Source organism: Alosa pseudoharengus, unplaced genomic scaffold (genome assembly GCF_046254945.1).
Source record: "Alosa pseudoharengus isolate Yale_2024_CS ecotype anadromous, Long Island Sound unplaced genomic scaffold, YU_APseudo_1.1 YU_APseudo_1.1_scf_21, whole genome shotgun sequence".
In the NCBI taxonomy this organism is placed as follows: domain Eukaryota; kingdom Metazoa; phylum Chordata; class Actinopteri; order Clupeiformes; family Clupeidae; genus Alosa; species Alosa pseudoharengus.
This window is the reverse complement of record NW_027468674.1, coordinates 34,995,528-35,023,526: the sequence shown is the minus strand read 5'-3', so window position 1 is coordinate 35,023,526 and position 27,999 is coordinate 34,995,528. Positions and strand designations below refer to the sequence as shown.

The window sequence follows — 27,999 nt, the reverse complement described above, 5'->3', positions numbered from 1 at the left end:
GGACTTAACATAGAATATGATGACAAAAAGGAACGAAACTGTTCATTTACAAAGGATTCTAACATCTTAGCTAAACATGGAAGCTTGGAGATTGGCCTATAGTTATTCAAATCACTTGGGTCTCCTCCTTTATGTAGAGGGGTCACTAGGGCTGATTTCCAGACTTCTGGAATAGAACCAGAGCAGAATGTTAAATTAAAAATGTTAATTAAAAATGAGTTAAAGGTTCAGCAATGACAGGGGCTGCAATCTTTAAGAGATGTGGGTCTAACTGATCTGCATCCAGAGAGCTTTTCATACACTTGGAATTACACAGTCCATAGAGAACCTCAGATTGGTTTACTGGTCTAAATGAGAAGGAAGGGTCATTAGGCCTATTTGAAAATAAAAACCTCTCTTCTTCAGGCCTAGTGACACTGAAATGGACTTGTGTCTCTGGTGCCATATCCACATTATTCAATTGATCAAATAGAGTACCACATTTGATAAAGTGATCATTAAAAGCATTACAAATCTCCATGTTCTCATTTACCACTTTAGAATCCAACATAATTTGTTGAGGAAGAGTGGTAGAAGAAAAAAATATATATATACCACTCAGCAATCAGGTTTGCCACAAGTGCTTCTTACAACACCCACCACTGCACGTTGTATGCCACAATTGGCTGGCCCTCGCTTACTGAGAGACGCTTTAAACACTGGATTCAGTTTATTTATAAAGCCATCATAGGTAAACTCCCATCCTACATCTTATTATTAAATTGCCACTCAAGTGCTTATCAGACCCACTCCAGCAGTTATTTCTTACTGACAGTTCCCGATGCTCGCACCGAGCTGGGTAAGTCAGCTTTCTGCTTTGATGCCCCCATGTCCTGGAACTTAATCCAACGCACCCTTAAACTCGAGTCATTAATACCTTTAGAGCAATTTAAGGCTTTGATCTCAAACCTCCCCACTCCAGTTTGTAACTGTTTCCTCTCAATTCTATCTTCACTAATTCTGGTTTTACCTTTTATTTATTTATTTATTTATTTATTTATTTTATTGTCTTCCTTATAAAGTGTGTATAGGTAGTGTGTTTGTATGCACATTTGCTATAGCTTGTGAATATGCTTGTGCTATAGCTTGTGGGTATGTATGCAGGTTTGTTATTGTTGTTATTGGTCAGACTACCCACAGCCTCGACTGGATCATGCATAACCCTTGTTGTATCTCGGCTGCATTGAAAAAGAGGGTTGCCCTCAATGTAGTCCCGAGAATGTTAAATAAAGGTTTCAAATCAAATCTGCCAACCAATGATTTTACTTGTTTGAAAGTTGTGGTTTCATCCAATACTGAGTAAGGAAATTCAAGCCTGGCCTGGCCAGGTGTGCTTTTGCTGCCAATCACGAGTGATTTTTCTTGTTTGAGAGTAGTGGTTTCATCCAATACTGAGTAAGGATATTCAACCCAGGCCTGGCCAGGCGCGGTTTCGCTGCATTCATATGCTAATTAGAGCCATTAGCACTCTGCGAGCTCTCCACATACGTCATAGTACGGTTCCGACAATTTGTGGTACAGACCAACGCGACATGCGCAGGTTGCAAATTGTCGGCAACTGCCAAAAATGAAGGAGATCTCGGGGCGTTTACGGGGACAAAAATTACACTTTTCACGCAGTGTTTGTACCCAAGCTGTACAACAATGTCTCTGAGTGGCTGATACTTTAAAAGCTTGGTACGGTAGGCTTCCTCTAGACCAGTGGTTCTCAAATGGGGGTACGTGAGATTTTAACCCTTAGAACCCGAACGCAAAGTGCGTCAAAAACGCACCCTTTCTTCTCTGTTACATTGCTCCGCAACTGTTCATCGCAGCGAGATGAAACCTTTATTGCGTGACAGAGCAGAAGTGGAGCTTTCCAACGAGACAACGCACTTGTCTGCACCATATTTACAGTCTTTACTTCTCTGCGTTCACCTGCGCACTCATTACTCTCGTTTGAATTACTCGCGAACCTGTGAAAGCATAGATACGGCAAGCATATCAGACGAAAGAGGAGACACAGGGCTATCCATTGATCCAGCAAGTATGTTGATCCTTCTGGTTTATGAAATCAGACGAAGTGACTACAAAATAATAACGTCATGTACAAAAACCAATGCTGCACACCCATTACTCTCGTTTGAATTACTCACGGACCTGTGATCGGATAGATATGCCACGCATCTCAGATGAAAGAGGAGACACGGAGCTATCATTTGATACCAAGTACATCCTTCTGGGTTATAAAACAGACAAAGTGACAGCAAAATAATTACTTCATATAGCTCGACTTACCTCACGTTTTTGTCTGTTTTTGTAGCAAAGCATGTTTATAATCCAACGCTATTGTGTGTTTCTCTATGGCAAAGAATGTTCATAATCTGGTTTTGAGATCCTACCAAATTCCTGCGTGGCATCCAATTGAAGGCTCATATTGCATCCCAATTTGTTCGGCAAAGAAACACCTTTTTTGGCTTTACTTTGTTCATGGCAATGCAGTCAGTTCGTGTCACAGATAATGAGCGCAGAAAGGTCATTAAATCACTAAATAAAAAATGTATTTCTGTAAGGCACACACCACATATGTCTGTAAATTCCTCAGCCCCAGAGAATTCCTCCACCATGGCAATTATATTGCCAGATTCCCTACATACACATGAAATGCATGTAGAGCTTGCTGTGGTGAGATAAGTCAAAATATAAGAATTCTTACAATACGCTTTTTATATTTTAATTCTTAAAAAATCGAAATAAAATCAATGCTAGTACTAATACATGATGGCAGATCTGGATAGCCTAGACTCTGCTGAAAAAAACAATATATAATATGTGTGTGTGGCACATACAATGACCAGAATAAATCCTTATGAATAAAGGTAGTGGAAAATGCCCTAAAAACAGCTTAGGGTTAAAATATACATAGATTTAAAAAGTAGAATCCATGCCAAAATACTTTATATACTACAATTATTTAATAAATATTTCAGGAAAATATAAGTTCATAAAATTAATTTTATATTTCAGTAGGCTATTCAATTTCATTATCCTAAAAACCCAGAGTCCCCCCCACACCAGGATGGTTCGACCCAACCTGTCACATGCCACCCGCCATCACCTGTCAATCACTGTCAAAACTCAAACGATGGAGTCGTGGTTGAAGTTTATGGATGGAGTCCAAAGTTTAATAACTCTGACACAAACTGCCCGTCATTTCAATTGTTTTTAAAAAATATGGTGCGAGAGCGGGTCACAGCGAATTTCTCCGCGACCGCGCCTCTGAAGTTGCCTAAAAAGTGCTTGAACACATGGATTTACAAGCAAGAGGGATGTCGACCACACTGTTGACTGATGATAGTGGAGATGACTGAGGCATCCTAAGTCAGCATCTCCGACGGTAGTCTACCCTATTAAAAAAATTTTGATGTCCCAAACGAAGAACCATATGTGCTTACTTTATTGTTTTTAACAATCTCTATGCTACTCACGTAGGCATGGGAACATGATCCACCTGTCGTGTGTTAAATTATTGTGATTACGAACCAGTGGTTTTCAAACAGTATGCGCGACTCGGACATCTGGCGAAATGCAACAGGCTCATATCGTCCTCGCATTCGGAAAATGAGGACATAGGCTACATTAGACTGCTCAGATAATAACAGGTGTGCCTCCTCAGTTTTGCACGGTTTAAGTCAAGTTATAGGCCAGTTTTAGTCAAGTTATAGGCCTGTTTACCTTTAAAGGTTCTGTTTCATTTTGCAATGAGCAGTAACTTTTCTAGAAATGATCCCCTGATGTGTGATCAGTGGAATATGGGAAGGGACGCGTCTGCAGAAGTCAGCCAAATATGAGGGGAGTGACATGTGATTCTCTGTGCTTAATGAAAATATACATTATTCCCAAATCACAAAATAATGGTTGAATATTACTAATGATATTTCATTGTTATTTAAGAACATGCAAATCATCATACCGCATATTGTGGCGGGTCTGTTATTTAGCCTACTTACTGTACATGTAGGCTGCGCAAACCACAGGCCTTTATTTTGGGCAAGCCTGCATTCAAGGCAGGCCTTTATTTCATAAGGCTTCTGTTGAAGAATTGTAAATAAAGCCTGCGCTAACAGTTGTCCTCCTGCCCCCGCTACCACAGCTGTGTGAGCACGTCCCTGGATAGTGTGGCATGCTCACGCATTATGTCGCCTTCTTGCAAACTTGACTAAAGCAAAACCATTAATGAAAGCAAAGCAACCATATACGTCTTCATAAAATAACAACTTGCCAGATATGCCTTCATGGACAACAACGTAGATAGCAAATTAAGATTTTTTTTAAAGATTTTAATGTAGCCTAAACAAATCAATAAGACCTAATAAAACGGTGGGATCCTACTAGAGCGGTGAAAAGCATTCAGACGCCTCGCTCCTTTGACTTAACTTTGGAAGGGCTGATTTTCAAGCATGCTGGGGCAGCCAAAATCAGCTGTTTCAGTGTTAAGTCAATGGGAGAGCGAAGTGTCCGAATGCTTTCCTCACTCTAGTGAGATCGTGCCGCATAGGTCATAATACAGTAACCTGACTCCGCCAGATGGATTTGCTCCGCATATCCATCTGTGAACTTTTCATTGAAGAACTTTTGGGAAGGGGCGGACATACTGGTTAGCTGATTGGATAAACCATCTGTCTATCACCACCTTTGTTGGTTATCGACGGGCCAAATCAACCAATTAGATGAACAAAGTATTTTTCTAATGCCGTTTAACATACAATTAAGTTAGGTAACGTGACAAACGTTAAGATGTTTTAACTTACCATTTATGAACCTAATCAACGACAATTCCCATCAAGTTTTCACGGTAGGCCCTACACTTCTGAAGATAGTATATTCCTCCATTATGAACTGGAATCAGCTGTGGAGGATGTCTGTGTCTTTCATTCCTCCCAGCTGCATGACTGAGACTCATAGCTTCACAGTTTACCCAGGAATACTTTCTAATTTGAATAAAACTTGCGCGATAGCTATGCTCTTCTCTGTGGATGCCGTCATGTTGTTCGTTGCGTCACACCTCAACCCGCCTCAAAGCCAACGCTGATTGGACGTTCGTTTGGTGAACTGCTCCAAATTTTCTTTAACGGAAAGTATCCAGACTGATCTGCGAGTGAAACCCTGAAGCTCGCGAGATCAGGATGGTCTCACGAGGCTAATAATACAGCGGGGAAAATAAGTATTGAACACGTCAACATTTTTTTCAGTAAGTATACTTCCAGTGAGGCTATTTGCATGACATTTTCTACAGACATTAGTATTAACTTAGGTAATCCACACATATTAAAAAATCCAAACATTAATGTCCCTAAGTAGAGTTATGAGTAAAAAAGTGGAATGCTCACTGGAAGTATACTTACTGAAAAAAATGTTGACGTGTTCAATACTTATTTTCCCAGCTGTATTTCAGGTTAATGTTGGCTCATGGTCGGCCATCATACTAATGCCACCATCTCCCCGATATCTTGCCAATAACCTACCGATCTCCACAAAAAATCTCACCGAGGCATTTATGTCAGGCCAGGCACACATACCCCAACGTTGGCAAGAGCTAATTTGTTGTCAGGAAACTAATCGAGGTGTGGAGCTAGGTCTAACGTGACTTTGCTTAGGCCTACAGATTGGCGTCAAATCGTGCTCTCACAACAACCACGGCATCATCTTAAAATCATCTTAAATAGGCTTATATCACTTTAAGGTCACCTTCAAACAAGCAATACAATGCTTTGAAAACATCTGTTTTAGCCTACTGGAAGGGCAAGGGGGTAGCAACAGGACAACAGTTGGCCTACAGAGACTGACAGGTCCGGTGGTAGGAATAATATTATGAGAGTATTAAAATACGGGATATTTTACGGGAAAATATTCAAATGGAAAGACAGTTGGAAAAAAGTTAAAATACGTGAGAAACCCGGAAAAAAATGGAGGGCTGACAGGCATATGCATTAAGTTTATTTTAGATGGGGGGGGGGTTTCTTCTCTGCTCCTGCAATTAAAGAGATGGGTCTCAGCGATAGGTGCACTATACTGCTGGAAGTGGAAGCCTATTTGGTTAAGCTTGTTTGCACACTAATAATCAAGAAGAACGAATGGCCGATACAGTATACTCCAAAGAAAAAAAAACAAATCACTGGGCAGCTCAAAATATTTAGCTTATCCACTTTCAGACTCGTTGCAAATGCGATCTGCCCAAAGACCAGTCAATCTCCGTCTCTAAGCATGACGTGAGGAGAGCACTTAGAGGAGTGAACCACTGGCCCAGATGGCATTTCTGGGCGGTTGTTAAAATCAGGGCTTAACATTCATTTTTCAAAATGGGGGGGAATTCCCCCCTTAGGTTATTCATGTAGGGGGGATTTACACAATTTGGGGGGGAGGGAGGGTGGTCGATTCTGATACCAAGTCAAGAATTGCGATTTCGATACTTCTTCGATACTTTTTAAAAAAAGTGTTTTTTGGGGCCCCCACCACCCTGACGTCATCAGTAATATATACTGTAGTGGGATCACTCACAACAGTGGACATCCTAGATTCTGCTTGACTCTCTCCACACACACACAAACACACTGAAAATGATGGCTTATGTGATATGTTTCTATTTCATATATTTTTAAATTCATATAGAGTATATTTAGTTAATAATGTATTTTTTAATGTATAGCATTTTACTAGTAATTACTAGTAGCTAAACATATTTAGTAATTTGAATGCTTCATATTGACGTTTAACCTATAACACTTAGGCATATCTTTAATGTGGTGTGTAGGTCTAATTGAGTGCACATTGGTGATGAGTATGTGTAATTGAGTGCCTGTCACTTTTAGAAAATACGAGAGTAATTAGCCTCCCTTCAGCCTGACGGTTTTATTATGTTTTCTAGGTCATTAGATACAATAAATGTTCAAAAAACAAACAATTCGAAGACAATCTTTCTGGGATCAGGTGTTGACGTGACCTGAGCTAGCAGGATAGTTACCAAGGAGCTCTTTCCAGATGTATAAGTTTGCCATGGTTGCGTAGCCTATTTGCGTAAGCGCAAAGTGGTTCTCCCTCTGTCTCTCTCCGTGTGTGTGTGTGTCTGCGTCTGCATGAGGCTATGTTCAATTCAACTCGGTAGTTGATCCGTCCGGTCAATAGCACCGCATTCAGGCCACTTCATGATTATATTAACATCATCAGACAGGCTGTAAAAGTGTATGCGGGAATTTCTCGCATTATGATGGCTAGAGTTGCGGGACTTGAACAAATTATGCGCAATACCCGCAATCCTGCAGTGAAATTTAAGCCCTGAAAAATCATGTGCTGACCAGCTTGCACCAGTGTTAACAACAATCTTCAATCTGTCTCTAGCCCAATCTGTAGTTCCTAGGTGCCTAAAAGGATCCACCATTATTCCTGTTTGCCTATCGACACAATAGGAGTACTGATGATGCCATATCCCATGTTCTCCACACCACTCTCTCCCACCTGGACAAAGAGAAGGGGAATTACGCATGCCTGCTGTTCATTGACTATAGCTCAGCCTTCAACACCATTGTGCCAAACATTTTAGTCTCCAAGCTCAAACATCTAGGACTTAATACATCTCTCTGCTCCTGGGTTCTCAGCTTTTTGACGGACAGGCCACAGGCGGTGAAGATTGGGAGCTGTATGTCAAATACAGTCACCCTCAACATTGGTGCCCCCCAAGGATGTGTTTTAAGTCCCCTGCTTTATTCCCTATACACCCATGATTGATCAGCCATTTACAACTCCAACTCCATTGTCAAATTTGCGGATGACACAGTAGTGATTGGACTCATCTCCAACAACGATGAGACAGCCTACCTTAATGAAATTAAGATGCTGACATCATGGTGCAATGACAGCAGCCTTGTACTAGACATTGCCAAAATCAAGGAATTGGTGGTTGACTTTAGAAGGGACAAGCAGAGGCTACATCACACACCACTGAACATCCATGGCGCCCTGGTGGAGACAGTGAGCCACTTTAAATATCTTGGAGTAGTCATCTCTGAGGACCTTTCATGGACATCACACATCTCCAACCAAGTGAAAAAGGAAGACAGCGTTTGTACCATCTTAGAAAGCTGAACAAATTCTAAATATCCAAAGAGCTGCAGAAAAAAAAATTCTCAGCAAGAGTCTGTTATTTCTGGTAATAATAATATAAAGTAATAATATAACAACCTGGTACGGAGATAGCAACACTCAGGATAAGAAGGCCTTGCATACAGTTATCAGGTGTGCAGAGAAAATCACCAACACTGCACTTCCTGGACTTCAGGACATCTATACTAGGCGCTGCCTGTCAAGGGCAAAAAGGATTTTAAAGGACTGTCATCACCGTGGCCATAACATCTTTCAATGGTTGCCCTCTGGAAAGCGGCTTCGATCTCAAAAGGCCAGAACAGAAAGACTAAGAAGAAGTTTTTCCCCCCAAGCCATACGAACAATGAATGCATAATTCCCCCCTCTTCATAAACTTTTTACATTTTATTTTATTTATTCCCCACCCCCCTTCTGTTTTCTATCTTACTTTTCTATTATTATTAAACTTTGCACAGCTGCGAGTTGCAGTCGCAATCCCCATTTCACTGCTTTTTTTCCACAAATTATGCATGGGACAAATAAATTCTTGAATCTTGAATCTTGCTAAGCTTAATAGCCTTCCAATAGCCTTCCACTTGCTGAATTACCCGCGAAAAGTGAACAACTTGCATGTCATTGGTATGCGCAAGTGCAGGGCTTTCTGTTGCCGTCAGTAGCCTTTCTGACACCAGAACTATTACATAAATAATTATGATCTTCCTTTTAGACACACACACACACACACACACACACACACACACACACATACACATACACACACACACATACACATACACATACACATACACACATACATACATACACACACACACACACACACACACATACTGTATATATATTAAACATTTAAAAATGTTGTAAATACATGCAAGGGATATTCTTTACATAAATGCATTCAATTAATTGTTTTGGGGTGACTTTGGTGAGTTAAACAGCCAATGGTTTGTGCAACTTGTTATTGCCATACTGACCTTCATAAATATCGACACAACTACCAAACCATTTGGACTTTTAGCAGCCTCTGTGTAGTTTGTGTAGAGTTCGTGGTTGTAGTGTATAAGTTGAACCTAAAAATAGACAAATGCAGAAAAAATGCATGTATTAAATTTAAAGACAAATGTTCTTATTTCCTGTGAATATGAGACGACATGGCACACAACACCACAGATACTGATTCAGATTTCCACTACAGCACAGAAATATTTGTTTAATTGCAAAAGAGTAAAAACAACAACAACAACAATGAATGAAAAGTTTGGGTCCAAAACGCTATATCTCCATACATCTCATGCTATTTAATTATGTATTTCAGGTAATATCAATCAAATTGCTGTTTTGTTTTGATTGAGTAAAGATAAATCAAATAACAATACCCAATTACAGTTCTACTGAAATTACTTGAAAAACAAAATGTAAAAAATTATTTATAAAAAATAATTAAAATGGTGGACATAGGGACTTCCAGTTCTGGTCATGTTGGAGTAGGCAGCACGTGTGAGGCGCTCTGACCTATCTTGCATGTTACTTTATCAAATTTAATATCAGGATCTCAGGACTGAAGTTATATACGTATTTTACTGCGTTATATGGCCGCACAACTAATGGCTTCTTCCAGACAAAAACAGGCTTCTTTGGTGACTACACAAAACAAGCTAACAGCCATGGCTTCTCCTGCTAGCGACCACACTTCCAAAGATGATGGAATAACTATGACACAACTGTTGGAAGAACTGTCCAAATAACGCGCTAGCTTAAAAGAAGACATTTCTACACTCATTCAGGAATCTCTTGGACCATTGCACACTTCTGTGAATGCCCTAAAAGAGACCATGGACAGCTTTCAACAACGCCTGACTACAATTGAAACCCTATCTGGGGATAACTGACAAGATAAAACAGCTGGTAACTACATGGAAACGGTCCAAATTATCCCTAAGCTTGCACGTTACTGAAAGCCAGCTTGCACTGAAGTATCGTGGGAATTCAGTTGTAGGAAAAGGCAAACAGAGTAGTGTGCAGATACAGTACAAACTTTGAATTTAGACAATTTCTTCACAGCTAATGAGTAGAAAATGCATCATTTTGTCATATAAGGACATATTGCACAGACCTTTTAACAACATTTTGAGTCTGTTAAGAGGCAATTTATATTTAAAAACCAGTTAGTATATAACCTGTTAGCAAGTTTGATTTCTAGTACCAATTTGCATGCTAGGTAAGCATTATGTTGGCAAGTCAGTATAGCATACCAAAGCTAAAAATGCATGGGCTCCACATTTCTAGGCAGTTTGTAGTGAACTAATTTAGCTTGCTAAGCTCTGTGTGAAGGACACATGAGACATGCTTGTCTGAACATTTTCTAAGATGGCATGACTTGAAATAGATGATAGCTATTCTACTCCTCTCAATATGTAGTTATAGAAAACATGATGTGAAATCACATATTCTGTCAGAAATATCATTATTGCATTTTAGCAGTTAGTTACTAGATGAAATGTTATCTGTGTTTTTCTTGATGCCAGCCAGGCAATCAGATTTAGGGTAGCTAAACCGGCGGTTGTAGCCTTTCCAACATTCTGAAATGTTCAGTCAGTCTGACAAGTGGCAGTGTAAGTAAACAAACAAACAATTGTACAACCCCAAAACAGAAAAAGTTGGGACGTTGTGTAAAATCCTCCTACTCAAGCGAGTAGGACGCATTTCACACTGCTCCTGCGTCACCTATCCTTGTAGCAATTTCCACTCTTTTTCATTCTTTTATTTCATTTACAAGCTAGATTAGCAAAGACAGTGAAACCAGTACATTTAAATCTGACACTTTAGTGGTTAGTTTTTTACTTTACTTTTATGAGCCAGCCAAGTCAATGAGCAAAAACTGAACAACAAGTCACCTTGAAGTTGGATTAAAACAAAATGTACTCCTCCGGCCAGAGATCCAGGAGATCATGCCGAAAATGTACTGAGCTAGAACAGACGAGTTCTACTTTGGAATCAAAGATGCATGCCCTTCCATTAAAGACGGGTGAACTACGAGAGACATCTCATGAAGTGAGTACAGCAACCACTGGAAATACCGAGAATGTAACCCAGCAGTCTAATATCACTGCTAATAGAGCAGATGAATGCATCGACCTCACAAAGGGAAATGTGAGTACAGAGCCTTGGCACAGGCAAGATGTCAGACCAAAAAACGTAACACAAGAACTGTAATTACCTCAACACCAGTTAACTCCAGGCCTCGTATTAGAAATACAGACAGATCAGCAAACTGTTACAGGGCTTGTGGTCCTAAGGGAAACCCACAGTCCCTAAAACTATGGAACAGATTTGAATGTCTCAAGGACATAAGAGAGGAATTTCCCAGGGAACAGACGCAAAGCAGGCAGCGATCAAACCACATTAGAAAGATGGGCACAGACAAGAAGCAGCACTCGGCACCTGTTCATCCCACAACCCTCGTTCTAGGTGACTCTGCTGTGAGACTTTTAAATGAGGTAAGGATGATTGTATGTTGTTTCCGAAATGCTTCAGTGTCTGACACAAAAAAAAAAACTGGCAGAACTGGTGTCAAAATCACCTGGCTCGCAAAAACAGGCTTTTCAGTTGTGATGAATGTTATTGACAATTGTAACCTTTTCTGGAATCACAGGGAATATTTCAGACCAGATAGCACAGAGCTGACCTGCACCCAACATTTATTCTGCCAACCTCGAGCCGAGCCTCTGATAAGCGCTCAGTAGCCATACAGACGGCACAAGCTGATGACATCAACAACTCAGCTAAACCAAAACACTCTGCGCAAGCTGAAACAGAGATATGCCCAACCCCCCCTGCTGTGGGGCCCTCTGGTAACCACCCACTAGCCTCCACTGAAATGCAGACCTTGAAGAAACATAAACAACCTGCTCAACAATGCTCAGCCATGTCCACCGGACAAGATAAGATGGGTGCTGCTGAAATGACTCAGTCATTTCAATACTTAAATAAATACTTACTACTTAAGTCAATCACTGGCGTCAAACTCCCTGGAATCTCAGCAAACAAATGGATGTAATGAGCATGAGGAGATAGATAGATAGATAGATAGATACTTTATTGATCCCCAAGGGGAAATTCAAGGTCTCTATGGCAAGCCGATTGAGCATTTATTCAGATATCTTGATATCAGGCATAATTGTCATGTACATGCAAGCCATTTCTGTCCACTAGTTAACTAGTGAGCCATTTCTGTGTGAACTAGTTAACTAGTGACAGCCAAAATGCTCACTAGTTAACTAGTAAGGCCCAAATTATCTCTAATTAACTAGTTCATATGTTTCATATCTTACTAGTTAACTAGTAATGCTCAGCATGTTCACTAGTTAACTAGTGGACACTGAAATGTGCTTAATAGACTTCTATATTGTACACCTGCATGTACACCTAACATGCACTTACAGCAGAAAAAGTAATATACGTATATAAATATAAAAACACTTAAAGAAAAACAATAAAGACAGTAGAAGACAAGAAATACTAAAAATACTAAATACACTAAATGAAATATCCACATAGTGTGCTTTAGGATGAATAAGCATGAGGCGGGCAGGGCAGGGCAGGGACTGAGCCTGTGATTCTGTATGCATGGTAAGGTGCTCTATGAGAGTGAGTGTCATGGTGATGGTGCAAATAACTAAGTCCAACAGTGCAACAGTGCAAGAATAAAGTCTAGAGACCAGCATAAAATAAATATGGCCATATAAGAGAATAATGTAGACAAAGTAATATAAAAAACTATAGGAGTGCAAGAATAGGTTGAAGTAATAGAGTTACAGCCATTGGTCAAGTATTAAGTAAGGCCACAATCCAGGCTGTGGGAGGGAGGGAGGAGTTGTGCATATGTGCCAATCTAGCCTGTAAACAGTGTAACAGTAAAAACAGTAAGCCAGTGGACAGTCAGTACACAAACATGGAAAAAGGTGGGGAGGCAGACAGACTATGCAGAGAATTCTATCTCTTCTCTTCCCTTTAGTGACGCATTGAACAGTTCAATGGCCCTGGGGACAAATTACTTCCTCAGTCTGTCAGTTGTGTGAGCAAAGCCTCAAGCTGATCAAGCTCTTCTGCTTTGTAATAGTGCTGTGGAGTGGATGACAGTCATTGTCCAAGATGTTGATCAGTTTGTTCAGGGTTCTTTTATCTGTTATTGAAGTGATGCACTCCAGTTCAGCTCCCACTACAGAGCCAGCTTTCCTTACCAGCCTGTCTAGTCGCCCAGCATCCTCCTTCTTTGTGCTTCATCCCCAGCATACCACAGCACAGAAGAGGACGCTGGCAACAACAGACTGGTAAAACATCCTGAGGAGCTTTCTGCAGACATTGAAGGACCGCAGCCTGCTCAGGAAGTACAGCCTGCTCTGCCCTTTCTTGTAGAGTGCTTCAGTATTGGATGACCAGTCCAGTTTATTGTCCAGGTGTAAACCCAGATACTTGTAGGTGTTTACCACCTCCACATTGACCCCCTCAATGGAGACTGGTAGCAGAGCGGGCTTGCGTCTGATGTCTGTGCGTCTTAAGGCTTCTACATACTCGCCATTCCCGACCTGTAGCGTGACAATGTGACGTCACAGGAGCGGGAACTCCAGCAGTTCATAACTAGCCTAGTGTAGCTTATTTTAAAATGAAAACATGGGTAAATCATCATGAATTTATATGATTTGGCTATGACTTGACTTGCTTGATTGACACAAAAAATTACTTGGACTTGCTTGAGACTTGAAGGTTAAGACTTGCAACTTACTCTCACCTCTGGGGCTACCGTGCGCTAACCGGCCAAAATCCTGGCGCGCCAGAGAGATCTATGTCATTTTGACATCACATTGACGCGCTACCGGTCGGGAACGTCGAGTATGTAGGACGCATTAGGGGGTTGTCGGGTGGCTGGAGACTGATGGCTGTTGACTGAAGCCAGTGTAGCCAGTGGTTAGTGGTGTTCGTTGATGTTCCAAAACAAGTAGCGTAGCGAAATACAGTTTCTGTCGTGTTTTATTTGCCATTTTGTAAAATCCCATTGATTTCTGTTGGAAGACTCATTGCACGTTGGTATACTGCGCCACCGTCTATGCTTCAGGTTCAAATATTGAGCGGTTGTGAATAGTTCCATAATAGCAAATAAGACGGTTGGAAATCATACATTGTGCCTATATATTTGCTTTTAATAATCAACGAACACCACTTACCACTCGGTGAGTTGCACAGTTTTGAAAACGAAGGTTAAGGGTTGATTTAGGACAAGTTTGTGTAGCCTACAGTATGCCTGTTTGCAGCCACACTGAGAAGTCAAAGGCGATTCAAAACGAGTCAGAAAAGTCGAGACAGGACCAATCGTCAAAATTTCGGTGTCCACCACTCTAGTTCATCCAAAACAAACCAGAAAAGGGACTCAAAGTGCTAAATACCGGAATTTTCCTTTAAGGCCAGTGATGGTCTTCATTCCATCCCATACCTTCTTCATGTTGTTGTCCTGCAACTTCTGTTCCACCTTCCTTCTTTATTCCTCCTTAGCCTCTTTCGGCTTGGTTTTGAGTTCCCCCTGTACGTGCCTCAGCTCTGCCATGTCCCCCTCTCTAAACTTATAGTGGCAGATGTCCTTCAAATTGTAAATGTATCACTGCTGTCTGGCACTTTTCCTAAGTCACTGAAAACAGCTGTTGTAAAGCCACTTCTCAAGAAGAATAACCTGGATGCCTCTATGCTAAGCAATTACAGGCCCATATCCAATCTACCTTTTATTGGCAAAATTATTGAAAAAGTAGTCTTTCAACTAACCACCTTCCTAACATCAAATGGGTATTTTGATTACTTTCAGTCTGGTTTTCGGGCAAATCACAGCACTGAAACAGCTCTCATTAAAGTTTTTGAATGAATGAATGAAACCTTTATTGCCCCAAGGGGGAATTTGTCTTGCATTTGGGAGCCATAAGTTACACAGAGCTAGACAACACATAGAATGACACTTATACATGCTTTAGGATGGTATCAACCTGTCTGAATTCAACCTATTTAACAACTGGATGCTCCTTGGCACAAAAGATGTAATAGCTCTGTTTGTTTTTGCATGTGGCATTCTATAGCGGAGTCCTGAGGAAAGAGGAGAGTACTCAGAGAAGAGGGGGTGGGATGGATCATCTAGTATCTTCACAGCCAAATTAATGGTGTATTCGTCAGAAATCTGCATGATACTTTTCACTTCTGATCCAGTTATTTTCCTGCCTAGTTTTGTAATTCTGTCTATCATATTCCTGTTTTGAACAGAAAGACCACCCCCCCCGACACTGAATTGCAAAGGTCACAACACTCTGTATAAAAGTTAAATAAAACAGCCTCAAAATCGCTGTATCAGCATTAAAGCTACGCAGTTTTCTTAAGAAAACTGACGCCATAGACGGTTTTCTTAATGACATACGCCTCAACACAGATTCAGGTAAAACATCAGTCCTAGTGCTACTGGACCTTAGTGCAGCATTTGTATATCACTGTATATCACAATATTATACTACACAGATTAGAACACTGGGTTGGATTTACAGGCATAGTCATCAACTGGCTAAAATCATATCTACAAGAAAGGAGCTTCTTTGTTGCCATCGGAAACTGTACCTCAACACCAACGTCCTTGACCTGTGGTGTTCCCCAGGGGTCGATCTTGGGGCCACTATTATTCAATCTCTATATGCTCCCACTCGGACAAATCATCCGAAATAATTTGATTTCATATCTATTAAATAGTTATGCAGATGACACAAAAATTTACTTAGCTCCGTCACCAAATGACTATGGTCCCCTTGAATCTATGTGTCAGTATATAGAACAAATCAACACCTGGATGTCTCAACATTTTCTTCAGCTGAACAAAGAAAAAAAACTCAAGTAATTATATTTGGTAAAAAGGAGGAAAGACTTACAGTAGGGTTGCCACTCTCATTGACACAAAAGGGTTGAAGGCAAAGGATACTGTTAAAAATCTTGGTATATTAATTGACAGTAATCTAAATAACAACAGCCACATAAAAGCGATAACTAAATCAGCTTTTTACCACCTCAAAAATATTGCCAAACTGATGTCATGCATTTTTCTCCAGCAGAGTTGATTACTGCAATGGACTGTTCACAGGCCTTCCTAAAAAGACTATTAAACAGCTTCAGGTGATACAAAATGCAGCAGCTAGGATTCTAACAAAAACTAAAAGAACTGACCACATTACTTCAATTCTTAAGTCACTGCACTGGCTTCCAGCAAGTCACAGAATTGACTTTAAAGCACTATTGCTTGTTTATAAATCAGTAAATGGAGCAGGACCTAAATACCTATCAGACATGGTTCAGCAGTACACACCTTCCTGTCCTCTCAGGTCCCAGGTGAAAAACCTGTTAGTAAAACCTACTGTTAGAACTAAACATGGTGAAGCAACTTTTAGCTACGCTGCCTTACAAAGGCTTAGAGCAATATCAGCACTTTTTCAAAAAAATAAAAAATATTTTGTACATGATCTGCTCTTCAATCTGTTAAAATTTCATATGGCTACCTAATACATTTCTTAGCTAAATTTACATTTTTAGTTTGCAGTTTGTATAGATTTTACAGTCGGTACTATGGATGGACTTTTGTGTAAACCCCTAGTTTGAAATTACAGGAAGTAGAATTGTGTGTGTTGTTTCCGCAAATCTTCCTGTGTAAATGTATTCTGTGTGAGGTTCTTGGTAAAGATGTTACACTGAAAACACTCACCTTGTTCTTTCACTATAAGTTCATTATAATAGAAAAGTAGAGTGAAACCAAGGCAGAGTGCAATATCTGCGCTTATTGCCTTGATTTCACTTGCCATTACTCTAATAGGCTGTGTGTGAGTGTGTGTGTGTGTGTGTGAGTGAGTGAGTGAGTGAGTGAGTGAGTGTGTGTGTGTGTGTGTGTGCACAGGGACAGACTGGGACTAAAAAAAGGCCCTGGACTTTCTGCACACTACCATTCGCACTCACACACACATTAGGTGTCTATCATGATACAGTCTCACAATATTAAATGCCAGTGAAAGTATCATATTACAAAAAGTAAAATTTAATTTACTTTGACAAATATAAGCAGCAGTGTGCAAATGTGTCAAAGGTTAGGTTTTGGTGTGCAGCAATGCAATATTGCTTGACATGAAAGTCTACAAGAATACCCGATTGACTTTGTTCCATTTTTACATAAATGTTTATAAATGACAGAGTTGTGCCACTGTTAAGGCATCAAGCAGCATATCTTCACTAAAAATGTAGTAAGTACCTCTTCAATTAATATAAGAACTGAGTGATTATGATCACTTGCTACACTTACTGCAAAATGTTATTGTATGGCCATGTAAGTATAAGCAGTAATGCAAAGGCAAAGCGCAGTATAGCCTATAAAACTACCAAATTTTGCCTAAAAACAAAATGTTTAATATTCACCTCACTTTGATCTATCTAATTATACCCCTTGTTGTTGAATATAATTTGATGCTTAAACTTGGTGTAAGAAAAACACAAAAAGCTGTTTTCCTCAGTTTGGCATTTTTGCAGATACTGCTCTATGGCTTTGTAGGGCAGTACTATGCGGTTCAGCTCTTAAAGGGATATTCCACCATTTGAAACGTGGCGATTTTCTAGGCTGATTTGACATAGAACTATACTCTCATTCCAGTGTAATAATCAAGGAACACCATGGGCGCAGCAGCACAATGATATCATGCAGCACCTGAAAATAGTCCCCATAGCCTAACTTCCAGCAACAAGGATGAACTGGAGAAAGGTAAAAATCAATTGTTTAACTCAAGGGGAGGTGGAAGATTATTCTACCTTGTGTTTTATTACATTTGCTTATTAATTATTTTTTATTTTTAAATGATTTTACCTTGTGCGTTTTATGTTTTCTTTTTATTATGATCTTTACCTTTTGAACTATTCTTTGACTATATTGCCCTTCTATGCTTTTATTTGTTATTACTGTTTGCTTGTGTTTATGTAAAGCACATTGAATGACCTCTGTGTATGAAATGCGCTATATAAATAAACTTGATTTGAAAATGCAAATAAAAACAGAATGTGTTTTTCATTCCATTATGCACTATATTTGACAAATCTGGACTGCCGGCAGGCCATTTTTGCACCAGGACTCTTCCTCTATGGAGAAATACTATTAAAATATGGTTATGGTTATGGAATTTGGCAGACGCCTTTGTCCAAAGTGACACACAAATACAAAACAACATATCTAAAATTTAACAGGGAACAGATTAGAATGTTGGTCAGGAGAATAGCAATAATAAACAACAGTCAATTCAATCAATAGCCTAATAAAATAAGCAATGAAAATGAGGGGGAAAAAGCAATAATAAACAATAATGTCCATTCAATCAATAATATAAAAACAATGACATGGTAAGACTACATTAAGGAGAATATCAATAATAAACAATAATGTCATTTTTATCAACAGCCTAATGGAAATAAAACAATATTATTCAAACCTTATCACCCGGAGAGAAGAAATTCTCTTTTCTGATTGGCTGGCGGGGTGGCCTTTAATTCTGAATAACAGGACACCGTTCCATATCAAGGCTTATGAATCGTAACTATAACAACCATAGTAGGACTACGGTTGCAGGCTTCGCAACAATGGAATCAACTGTAAACAAGCTAACTGTCCATGCTATCGGAAGTTGTACAACAAGCTGAAATTGAGCTTCTTTTTAAACGAAACCGCGTGTTTCCTTTGCGTTACAGTGGCAACCGGGTGATAAGCGGCGGCCGTTATCCCTTACATAACGCATAAGGTTAAATATAATGTGTGCTGAATTCATTTTGGCATTGTTTTCCTGAAATATTCAAAGTTTTTCCCCGACACGACATTGCCTGGATGGCAGTATATGTTGCTCAAAACCTGTATCCATCATTCAGAATTGTGCTTTGCCAAATGTGCAAGATGCCCATGATGTAAGCACTAATGCTCCTTCACACCGTCATAGATGTTGGGTTTGGAGCTGAGTACTAAAACAAGTTGGATAGGTTGGATACTTGGATAGGTCCTCTCCTTTTTAGCCCAGATGAGTCCATGATTTCCAAAAAGAATGGCACATTTTGATTGATCTAACCCCTTTTCCATGTTACCTTAGTCCATTTTAAACAAGTTCAGGCCCAGATAAGACGGTGGTATTTTCTGTATCATATCTCAATACAATTTTGGCTATTTTGGCTGCAGTTTTTGAATTGAGTATCAAACTGTGCACATAGACAATGGTTATCAGAGGTTTTCCTATTTCAATATTGCGTTTTTTGATCCCATGCTTTGAGTGCCAAAAACACAATATTGCGTTTTTAGCTTTTTTTTTATTACGAAAATAGACACTCTTACCAACCTTATGTGTGATTTTGGGAACTCTATGATGAACATAACTGAAATAGATGACGATCATGAAAAGTCATGAAAACGCACGATCTGGAAATTTTATCATAACTGGCTTTTGATGGTTGCCGCTTTTAATAATAATAATAATAATAATAATAATAATTACTTCAATTTATATAGCGCCTTTCAAGATACCCAAGGTCGCTTTACAAGAGTGGGAGTAGGGGGGTAGGGGCAGGGTGGGGGTTTAGGGTGGGTAGGCAAGAGAGAAGAGGTGTGTTTTGAGGTGCTTTTGGAACTGTGTCAGAGAAGTGGCGGAACGGATAGGAGGGGGCAGGGTGTTCCAAAGGGTAGGGGCAATTGCACAGAAAGCCCTGTCACCAAAGGTCTTGAGTCTGGTGCGGGGAGTGGAGAGTAAGTCCTTGCTGGTGGAGCGCAGGGACCGTGACTGGGTGTGCGGGTGGAGGAGGTCAGTGATGTACTTGGGTGCCAGTGAGTGAAGTGATTTGTAGGTGAGGAGGAGGATTTTGTAGCTGATGCGTTGTTTGATTGGCAGCCAGTGGAGTTTCTTGAGGATGAGGGTGATGTGCTGCCAGGGCTTGGTGTGGGTTAACACCCTGACAGCTGAGTTCTGAACATACTGCAATCTGTCTAGGGCCTTGTTGGGCAGCCCATTGCAGTAGTCCAGACGGGAGGTGACAAATGCATGAATGAGAGTTTCGGTGAATCAGTCGAATCGGTGGGTCGAATCAGTGACGCATGCACGTCAGGTCAAAACCAGGCCATTTATTTTCGTGGGTTTATCACTAGGTGGCAGTCTCGCCAGGTCTTGCTAGGTCACTTCCTGGAAACTTTACAGGCAACACTTCTCAGGTGCTGAATGGGAAAAATGAAAAGTTGAAGAAAAAGATAGCTGGTGCGTTTTCGCCAGACAATGCTGGATCCACCTTTGTACTAAGACAAAATGACTCTGACCACAACAATCAGGGGAGACCAGGATCACCACACAATCAGGGGAGACCACACGCCAGGTCAAAAACATTAGAAAGAGAGACTGACCACCGTGCTGAGGAGGGAGTCTCCACCACGGGCCTGGCCAAGTGTGTGGTAGGCCGAGTCGCGCTTGCAAGAGGGCACATCCTTGCCAGAGTGCCGAATATGTCGGTGATAGCGACACAGACGTTAACGACCAAGAGGAGGAGGAATTATGGAGTCTGACAGCTTTAGAAAGGTGGTTTTGTGAACAGAAAAAAAAAATATTTGTCTTACACAAGTCCTTTGACCCATAAATGTAAGTGTCAGAAGAGTGACAGGCTCAAAAAGCACATATTTCATAAAAGACACTATATCTACATTTCTAAAAAAACAGGGATTTTGATGAAAACTAGCCACTGTTTAGCTTGGGATGTCTCAGGAACAGAGGCATGTAGAAATAAACGGTTTTGTACCCACTGAGTGCTTAAAGTCTCACCTTTCAAACGAGCGTATGTGTCCTATAGCTATAACATAGAATACGCTGTGGCTCTACAAACATCAATGATCTTGATTGCTGGCAATGCTTCCGAAAACAGCGCGACATTCAAAGTGTTAAGAAGCATTAAAATGACATTGTTTCATCATTTGTGCACACAGGTTTACACAGAGTGATGAATACCCCTACATCTTTACTTGTGAGACACCCTGCCTCTCTGGGATGCTCCTTTTCATACCCAATTGTGTTGCCAATTACCCTAATCAGTTGTGAAACATTCCTCCTTTTCTACTTTTCTAGCATTTTTTTACCCTCCGTCAACTTTTTTTGAAACATGTTGCTGGTATCAAATTCCAAATTAATATATATTTTCCATGAAATAGTCAAATTTGTCATTTTCAACATTTGATGTTGTCTGTGCCCTTTTTGCAGCTAAATATGAGTTCACTAGTTCACATTCCTGAATTTGCATAAAGACATAAAAGCATAATACATAAAAGCATAATAGAAAAGCATGTTTGGCGAGGTCTCTGGCCATGGTCCTGAAGGGCTTCGCGGAATCGTGCCGGAGTCGACTGCGCAGGCAGGAGTCGGGCAGGATTCCGCCATACACCCCAAAAATTGCATTTGAAGATGAAGGACCCTATGGCAAGAACCACGCTGAGCAAATTCAATGGGAGTGCGCGAGGTGCGCTTCCTCAGATCAGAGATTTGATCTGATATATGAGTGATAGGCGTCGGAGGACCACCGGCCGAGAGTTTTGAGGGCTTGATCGGACAGACCGTTATTTGCCGCAGTGGTGGCTGCACCAATCCTAAAGAATAAGTTGAGTAACGGTCTGCTGGGATTCCGACTTGCGTTAGAACAGCTTTGAGCTGCATTTGAAAACAGAAGCAAGTGACGGAGCGTCCGTCATCTGTATCAAATGGGGGATCTAATGGGGATGCGATAGAGGAACGACTTGAATTAAGACAGCCAGGGGCGCCTGTCGTCTATGGCAGATGGAGGTCTAAGATGATGCAAATGCCAATCTATGAGTTGACATGCAAAACAGCAAACTTGTTTGGCAAGATCCCTAACCAGGGTGAAGGAGTGCTTAGCGGATTGGTCAGACCACCAACCACGGTGGTGGCTGTACCAATCCTGAAGTAATGGGAAGCTTGAGAGCTAACTTAACAGGCATGCACTTGCACACATACTGTAACATGCACTTAACATGACATGCAGGGCAATGAGCTAGCAGTTGCAGAGCTCGGGGTCAGTGCAGGGGAGTACAGCTTGCAGTAGCAGAGCTCGGGATCAGTGCAGGGGAGTACAGCTTGCAGTAGCAGAGTTGGGGACCAGTGCAGTGGGAATAGAGGACTGATGTAGTTGCTGATGCTCATGGCATGTGATTCGAAGATTTGTGAGTGATTCATAAAGTTAACATTCCAAATTACGATCTACAATTCTGCAGTTTGGCAAGATCCCTAGCCAGGGTCATGGAGTGCTTTGCAGGGATCTTGCAGGAGTGTACTGCGCTGGCAGGAATCAAGCAGGATCCATGCCATGTTATCACCCCAAAATATGCAACCCAATTGAAAAGACCCTGGCTAGGACCGTGTAGGTTATAGATAAGGTGATATGAAAGGTATCTAAGGCGCCTAGAGTATTCTACTACTCGGGTAGACCGTTATTTGCCTGAATGAAACCTAAACGGTCTGTGCCAACACCAATATGCGTTGGTAGATATCCGAGTTGCCCTTAAAACCAATGAGGGTTACATGTGCAAAAAATGTCAAATATATGCTATAAGGGGATCTTAGACATTACATAGCATACATACACATGGTCTGAATATAAGGATAGTTACTGAAAGGTGATAAATGGGTGTTACAGGTTTCTACTTTGCTCTATTAAGTTTGTAGAGAACACTGAGCTACCTAGCAATATGGTAGCCAATCTAGAGAGTAAATATGAACCTGTAGCAAACACTTAATAGAGGCAGTTTGCATTCAAGAGCATGAGAAGAAATTTAGAGAATGAGAGCAAGCGGCTAGGCTGGAGTAGGTTAGGCATTGACACGTAGATTAGTACAAGTGAAGAGCCTGAAGAGCCTTCTTGAAGCGAAAACTGATTAATGGATGTTAAGAAACCCATGCTTGGCAGAGTCTATGGCTCAGTCAAATTGCTCTGGGGGGATCGTGCAGGAGTCAGCAGGATCCGTGTATACAGCCCAAAGATGAGGGCAACTAAGGCACCTTAAAAAATGAAGCAAAAGGGTTTGTAAAGAGCAAACATGAAGAGCGGAAAGAGAAGATTGACCTGGGTGTGATCTGGAAAACATTGTTAGAAGGATGCGGTGACCAGTGTTTCCCACAGAATTGAATTCCAATTGTGGTGGTTGGTTTGCAGAATTAACTTGAATGGAACAGTTTATCAAATTAGCACAGTGTGGTTATGATGCTAACCAGATTTAAGCACAATTTAATACAACCTGGAAAATCATTGTTTGGTGGTCAATGTTGATATTGTGGTAGGCCGCTACAAATAAGTCAATGTATGGGAAACACTGGGTGACCCCATGGGTGGTGGCACCAATCCAGGGAAAGAGGGGTGAGGGAGAACCAGGGACGCGGTCCCTGGCTGGGGAAGAGACACGGGCACGAACGCGGTTCACGCCGGTGGGAGATGATGGGGAAAGGGAAAAGGTAGCGACGCGGTCGCTACAGGGGAGGGGGAGGAGGTTGCACAGCAACCTGGGTCTGCAAAGAGAAGAGGCTTGATTAGCTGGAATAGAGAAGTAGTGGAAGGCAAGGTAGAGGGCTGCACGCAGGCACCCATAACTTGCTGGGTTGACAAAGCATGTTGCATGGACAAAGGGAGAGATGCCGGAGGAACGGAGCTCCACACTACGGCGCAGGTGCTTGGCTGATTGGCTAGCAGGAGGGAAAGAAAAAAGGATTGAGCTCAACACTCTGACTGAGGACAAGTTTCAGGAGAAAATCGGGAAAGTGTTGGCCTTGATTTGAAATTGTTTAGGAATGTGTTTCATTTTAGCCAACACCTATCAAGCAATTCAAAATGAGAAAATTACATTTAGCCACAAAGTACAATGGAGACGATAGTAGTCTAGTTGCCATGATGATGTTGCCATGGCGCCGCCGCGTTCGGACGCCTTTTTGGTTGCTCCGCCTAACTTGTGCTTATATTTACTCTTTTACCTTTTATTAACCCCTAATTTTTTGCACTTTTCCACTGCACTGATTACGTATGATGGCGTTACACTCCGAAACATCGGAAATGAATTGCCTTTTTTGTTTCGGGATGTTTTAATTGACGATTCTACCTGGCCGACTGAGATTCTCCGAGATGCATCAGGGAACCATGGAGACGCATCTCGGCGCAGAAGGAAAAAACACCGAGGAAAACGAGCCGGGGCCCGTAACAGATTGAGGAATAGAGCTCATAGGCCTCCACTGCCTAGCATTCTCCTAGCCAATGTCCAGTCTCTTGTGAACAAGATGGATGAACTAAGAGCGAGGATACAGTTTCAAAGAGACATCAGGGACTGTAACATTCTATGCTTTACTGAGACATGGCTAACTGAACTTGTACCGGACAGTGCCATCACTCCGGTGGAGTTTTTCTCTGCTGCTCGCTCTGACAGGACTGAGGAATCTGGAAAATCGAAAGGTGGCGGTGTTTGCATCATGACGAACAGCAAGTGGTGTGATCCTAGAAATGTCAGCGTTCTCTCAAAGTCCTGCTCGCCTCATCTAGAACATCTAGCGATCGTCTGTCGACCCTTCTACCTGCCCCGTGAGTTTACTTCGGTAATATTCAACGCTGTCTACATTCCTCCACAAGCCAACACAGATGCTGCGGTTTCAGAATTGCAAGAAGTGTTAAATAGACAACAACACACGCACCCTGAAGTTGAGTTACATCAATATGCTAACTGATTCCATCATCCCAACTGTAAAGATCCGAAGCTTCCCTAACCAGAAGCCATGGGTGGATAGAGAAGTAAGAACGGCATTAAAGACACGCACCATGACTTATAATGCTGGGCTTATTTCAGGGGATATGACGGATTACAAAGCAGCATCTTATAGTTTACGTAGAGCTATTAAAGATGCTAAGCGGCGCTATAGAGACAGAGTTGAAGCTGATTTCTTGGAGGGTGATCCAGCACGAGTGTGGAAAGGACTCCGAACCATCACTGGCTTTGAAAGAAAGTCCCCTCCTATGATGAATGTGAGTAAAGCCCTCCCTGATGAACTTAATGCTTTTTATGCTCGCTTTGACATGAAAAACACAGACTATATTGGACTAGCTGCAGCATGTGAAGCAAATGAGGATGCACCTTTCTGTGTCTCTGAGGTCGATGTGAGCAATGCCTTTAGGAGGGTAAATTGTAGAAAAGCTGCTGGACCGGATGGAATTTCTAACAGGGTTTTGAAATCCTGCGCTGCTCAGTTAGCTCCTGTGTTCACTTATATCTTTAACACATCATTGGCTCAAGAGACAGTTCCTACTTGCCTCAAGCAGTCTGTTATTGTTCCAGTACCGAAAAGCAAAAGTCCATCATGTCTGAATGACTACCGCCCAGTAGCCCTGACGTCTACAGTGATGAAGTGTTTTGAGAAGCTTGTGAAAAACATTATCTGCTCATCCCTCCCTGCCTCCTTCGACCCCCTCCAATTTGCTTACAGAGCCAACAGGTCTACAGAGGATGCCATCTCAAACCTCATGCACACCACCTTAACTCACCTGGAGGAGGGGAATGGGAATTATGTGAGGATGCTGTTCATTGACTTTAGTTCAGCATTCAACACGATAGTACCTCTCACCTTGGTCACAAAGATGAAGGCCTTAGGACTGAACACCACCCTGTGTCACTGGATATTTGACTTCCTCACCAACCGTTCTCAAGTGGTTAGAGTGGGTGGTCTGACATCTGACTCATTAACCATCAGCACTGGTGCTCCCCAAGGCTGTGTTTTGAGTCCACTGTTGTACAACATCTACACACATGACTGCAAAGCCAGCAGTAGTCATACCTCCATCATCAAGTTTGCAGATGACACAGTGATCTTGGGCCTGATTAGTAACAGCAATGAACAGCTCTACTTGGATCAGGTTGATGAGGTGGCACAGTGGTGTCAATCTAACAGCTTGACACTGAATATCAATAAAACCAAGGAAATGGTAGTGGATTACAGAAGGCAGCAGCAGAACTACAGTTACATCCCACTAATGATCAGCGGGCAACCTGTAGAGAGAGTCACAAGTTTTAAATACCTTGGTGTCCACATTACTGAAGACTTAACATGGACTGTTAACACTCAATATGTTCTGAAGAAGTCCAGACAACGACTCTACTTCCTTCGTCAGCTAAGGAAATTCAACGTTTCTACATCCATCATGAAGGCCTTCTACACTTCAGCGGTTGAGAGTGTTCTAACTGGTAGCATCATCACCTGGTATGGGAACTCCACAGTTAGAGATTGTAGTACTCTGCAGAGAGTAGTGCGCTCAGCTGAACGTACAATAAGAACTCAACTCCCTGCTCTACAAGATATCTATTCCAGAAGAGTACTCCTAAGAGCCCAAAAGATTCTGAAGGACTCTTCTCATCCTAACAATGGATTATTCCTACCACTGAAATCAAGAAGACGCCTATGTAGTCACAAAGCCAGAACTGAGAGACTTAGGAGAAGTTTTTATCCCCAGGCCATCCGAACTCTGAACTCACACTATACTGACTTTGCACACATTCACTCCTCAGCACTCTCAAACATTTCCCAACTCTGAACTCACACTATACTTACTTTGCACTCATTCACTACTCAGCACTCATGACCCCCCCTCCACCCCCCCCCCACACACACATACAAGACTTTTAGCACTTTTACATCCCTCTCCCTATGCTACAGACCTTTTATTTATTTTATTTATTTTACAAACACACACACACACACACACACACACACACACACACACACACACACACACACACATATCTGACTTTCTCCAACTTTTGCATCTCCATAGAACTTTTTATTTATTATTTTTGATTTCTCCTCCATCTACCCATGTCCTTGATTGCCTAGCCTTTCTGTCCCCCCCCACCCCCCACACCACCCCCATCCCCAACACACACACTTACATCATCACTGTCATCACTTCACATACATACAGCACACTGCTTGCTACAGTAAGCCTCCTCTACATACTTGCTGCACACTGCCCCCCCCCCCCCCCACACACACACACACCTACAAGACTTTTAGCACTTTTACATCCCTCTCCCTATGCTACAGACCCTTTATTTATTTTCTTATTTCATCACACGTCAAAACACACACACACATACACACACACACACACACACACACACATATCTGACTTTCTCCAACTTTTGCACATCTCCATTGAACTTTTTATTTATTCTTTTTGATTTCTCCTCCATCTACCCATGTCCTTGATTGCCTAGCCTTCTGCCCCTGAACTCCCATCTCCCCTGTCATCCCCCCAGAAGGTTTAGCCTTCTGCCCCCCCCCCCCCCACCCCACCCCCATCCCCAACACACACACTTACATCATCACTGTCATCACTTCACATACATACAGCACACTGCTTGCTACAGTAAGCCTCCTCTACATACTTGCTGCACACTGCCCCCCCCCCTACATACACAGCACATTGTCTTCAGGATCTTCTCCAACACACATCCTCTACATACTTACAGCACACTGCCCCCACCTACCCACACACACACTACACACACACACACACACACACACAGTCACTGCTCCACTCCCCTCCCGCCCACACACACATCTTCACTGTCATCACTCACATACATCATACATACAGTACTCTGCTTGCAATAGTAAGTCCCTGCCCCCCCCTACATACACAGCACATTATTTCATCAGGAAGCTTCTCCAATACACATCC

The 27,999-nt window shown here is 41.6% G+C and overlaps 1 protein-coding gene across 1 annotated transcript in view; it reads right to left on the bottom strand.

Annotated features, from left to right (window-relative positions):
• Positions 1–27,999, bottom strand: part of LOC143138346 (carbonic anhydrase-related protein 10-like) — a 130,485-nt gene that overhangs the window by 47,162 nt on the left and 55,324 nt on the right. Inside the window, exon 5 of the mRNA XM_076298842.1 lies at positions 9,147–9,242. Within this exon, the coding sequence (XP_076154957.1) occupies positions 9,147–9,242 (96 nt within the window). The remainder of the gene's footprint in view (positions 1–9,146; positions 9,243–27,999) is intronic.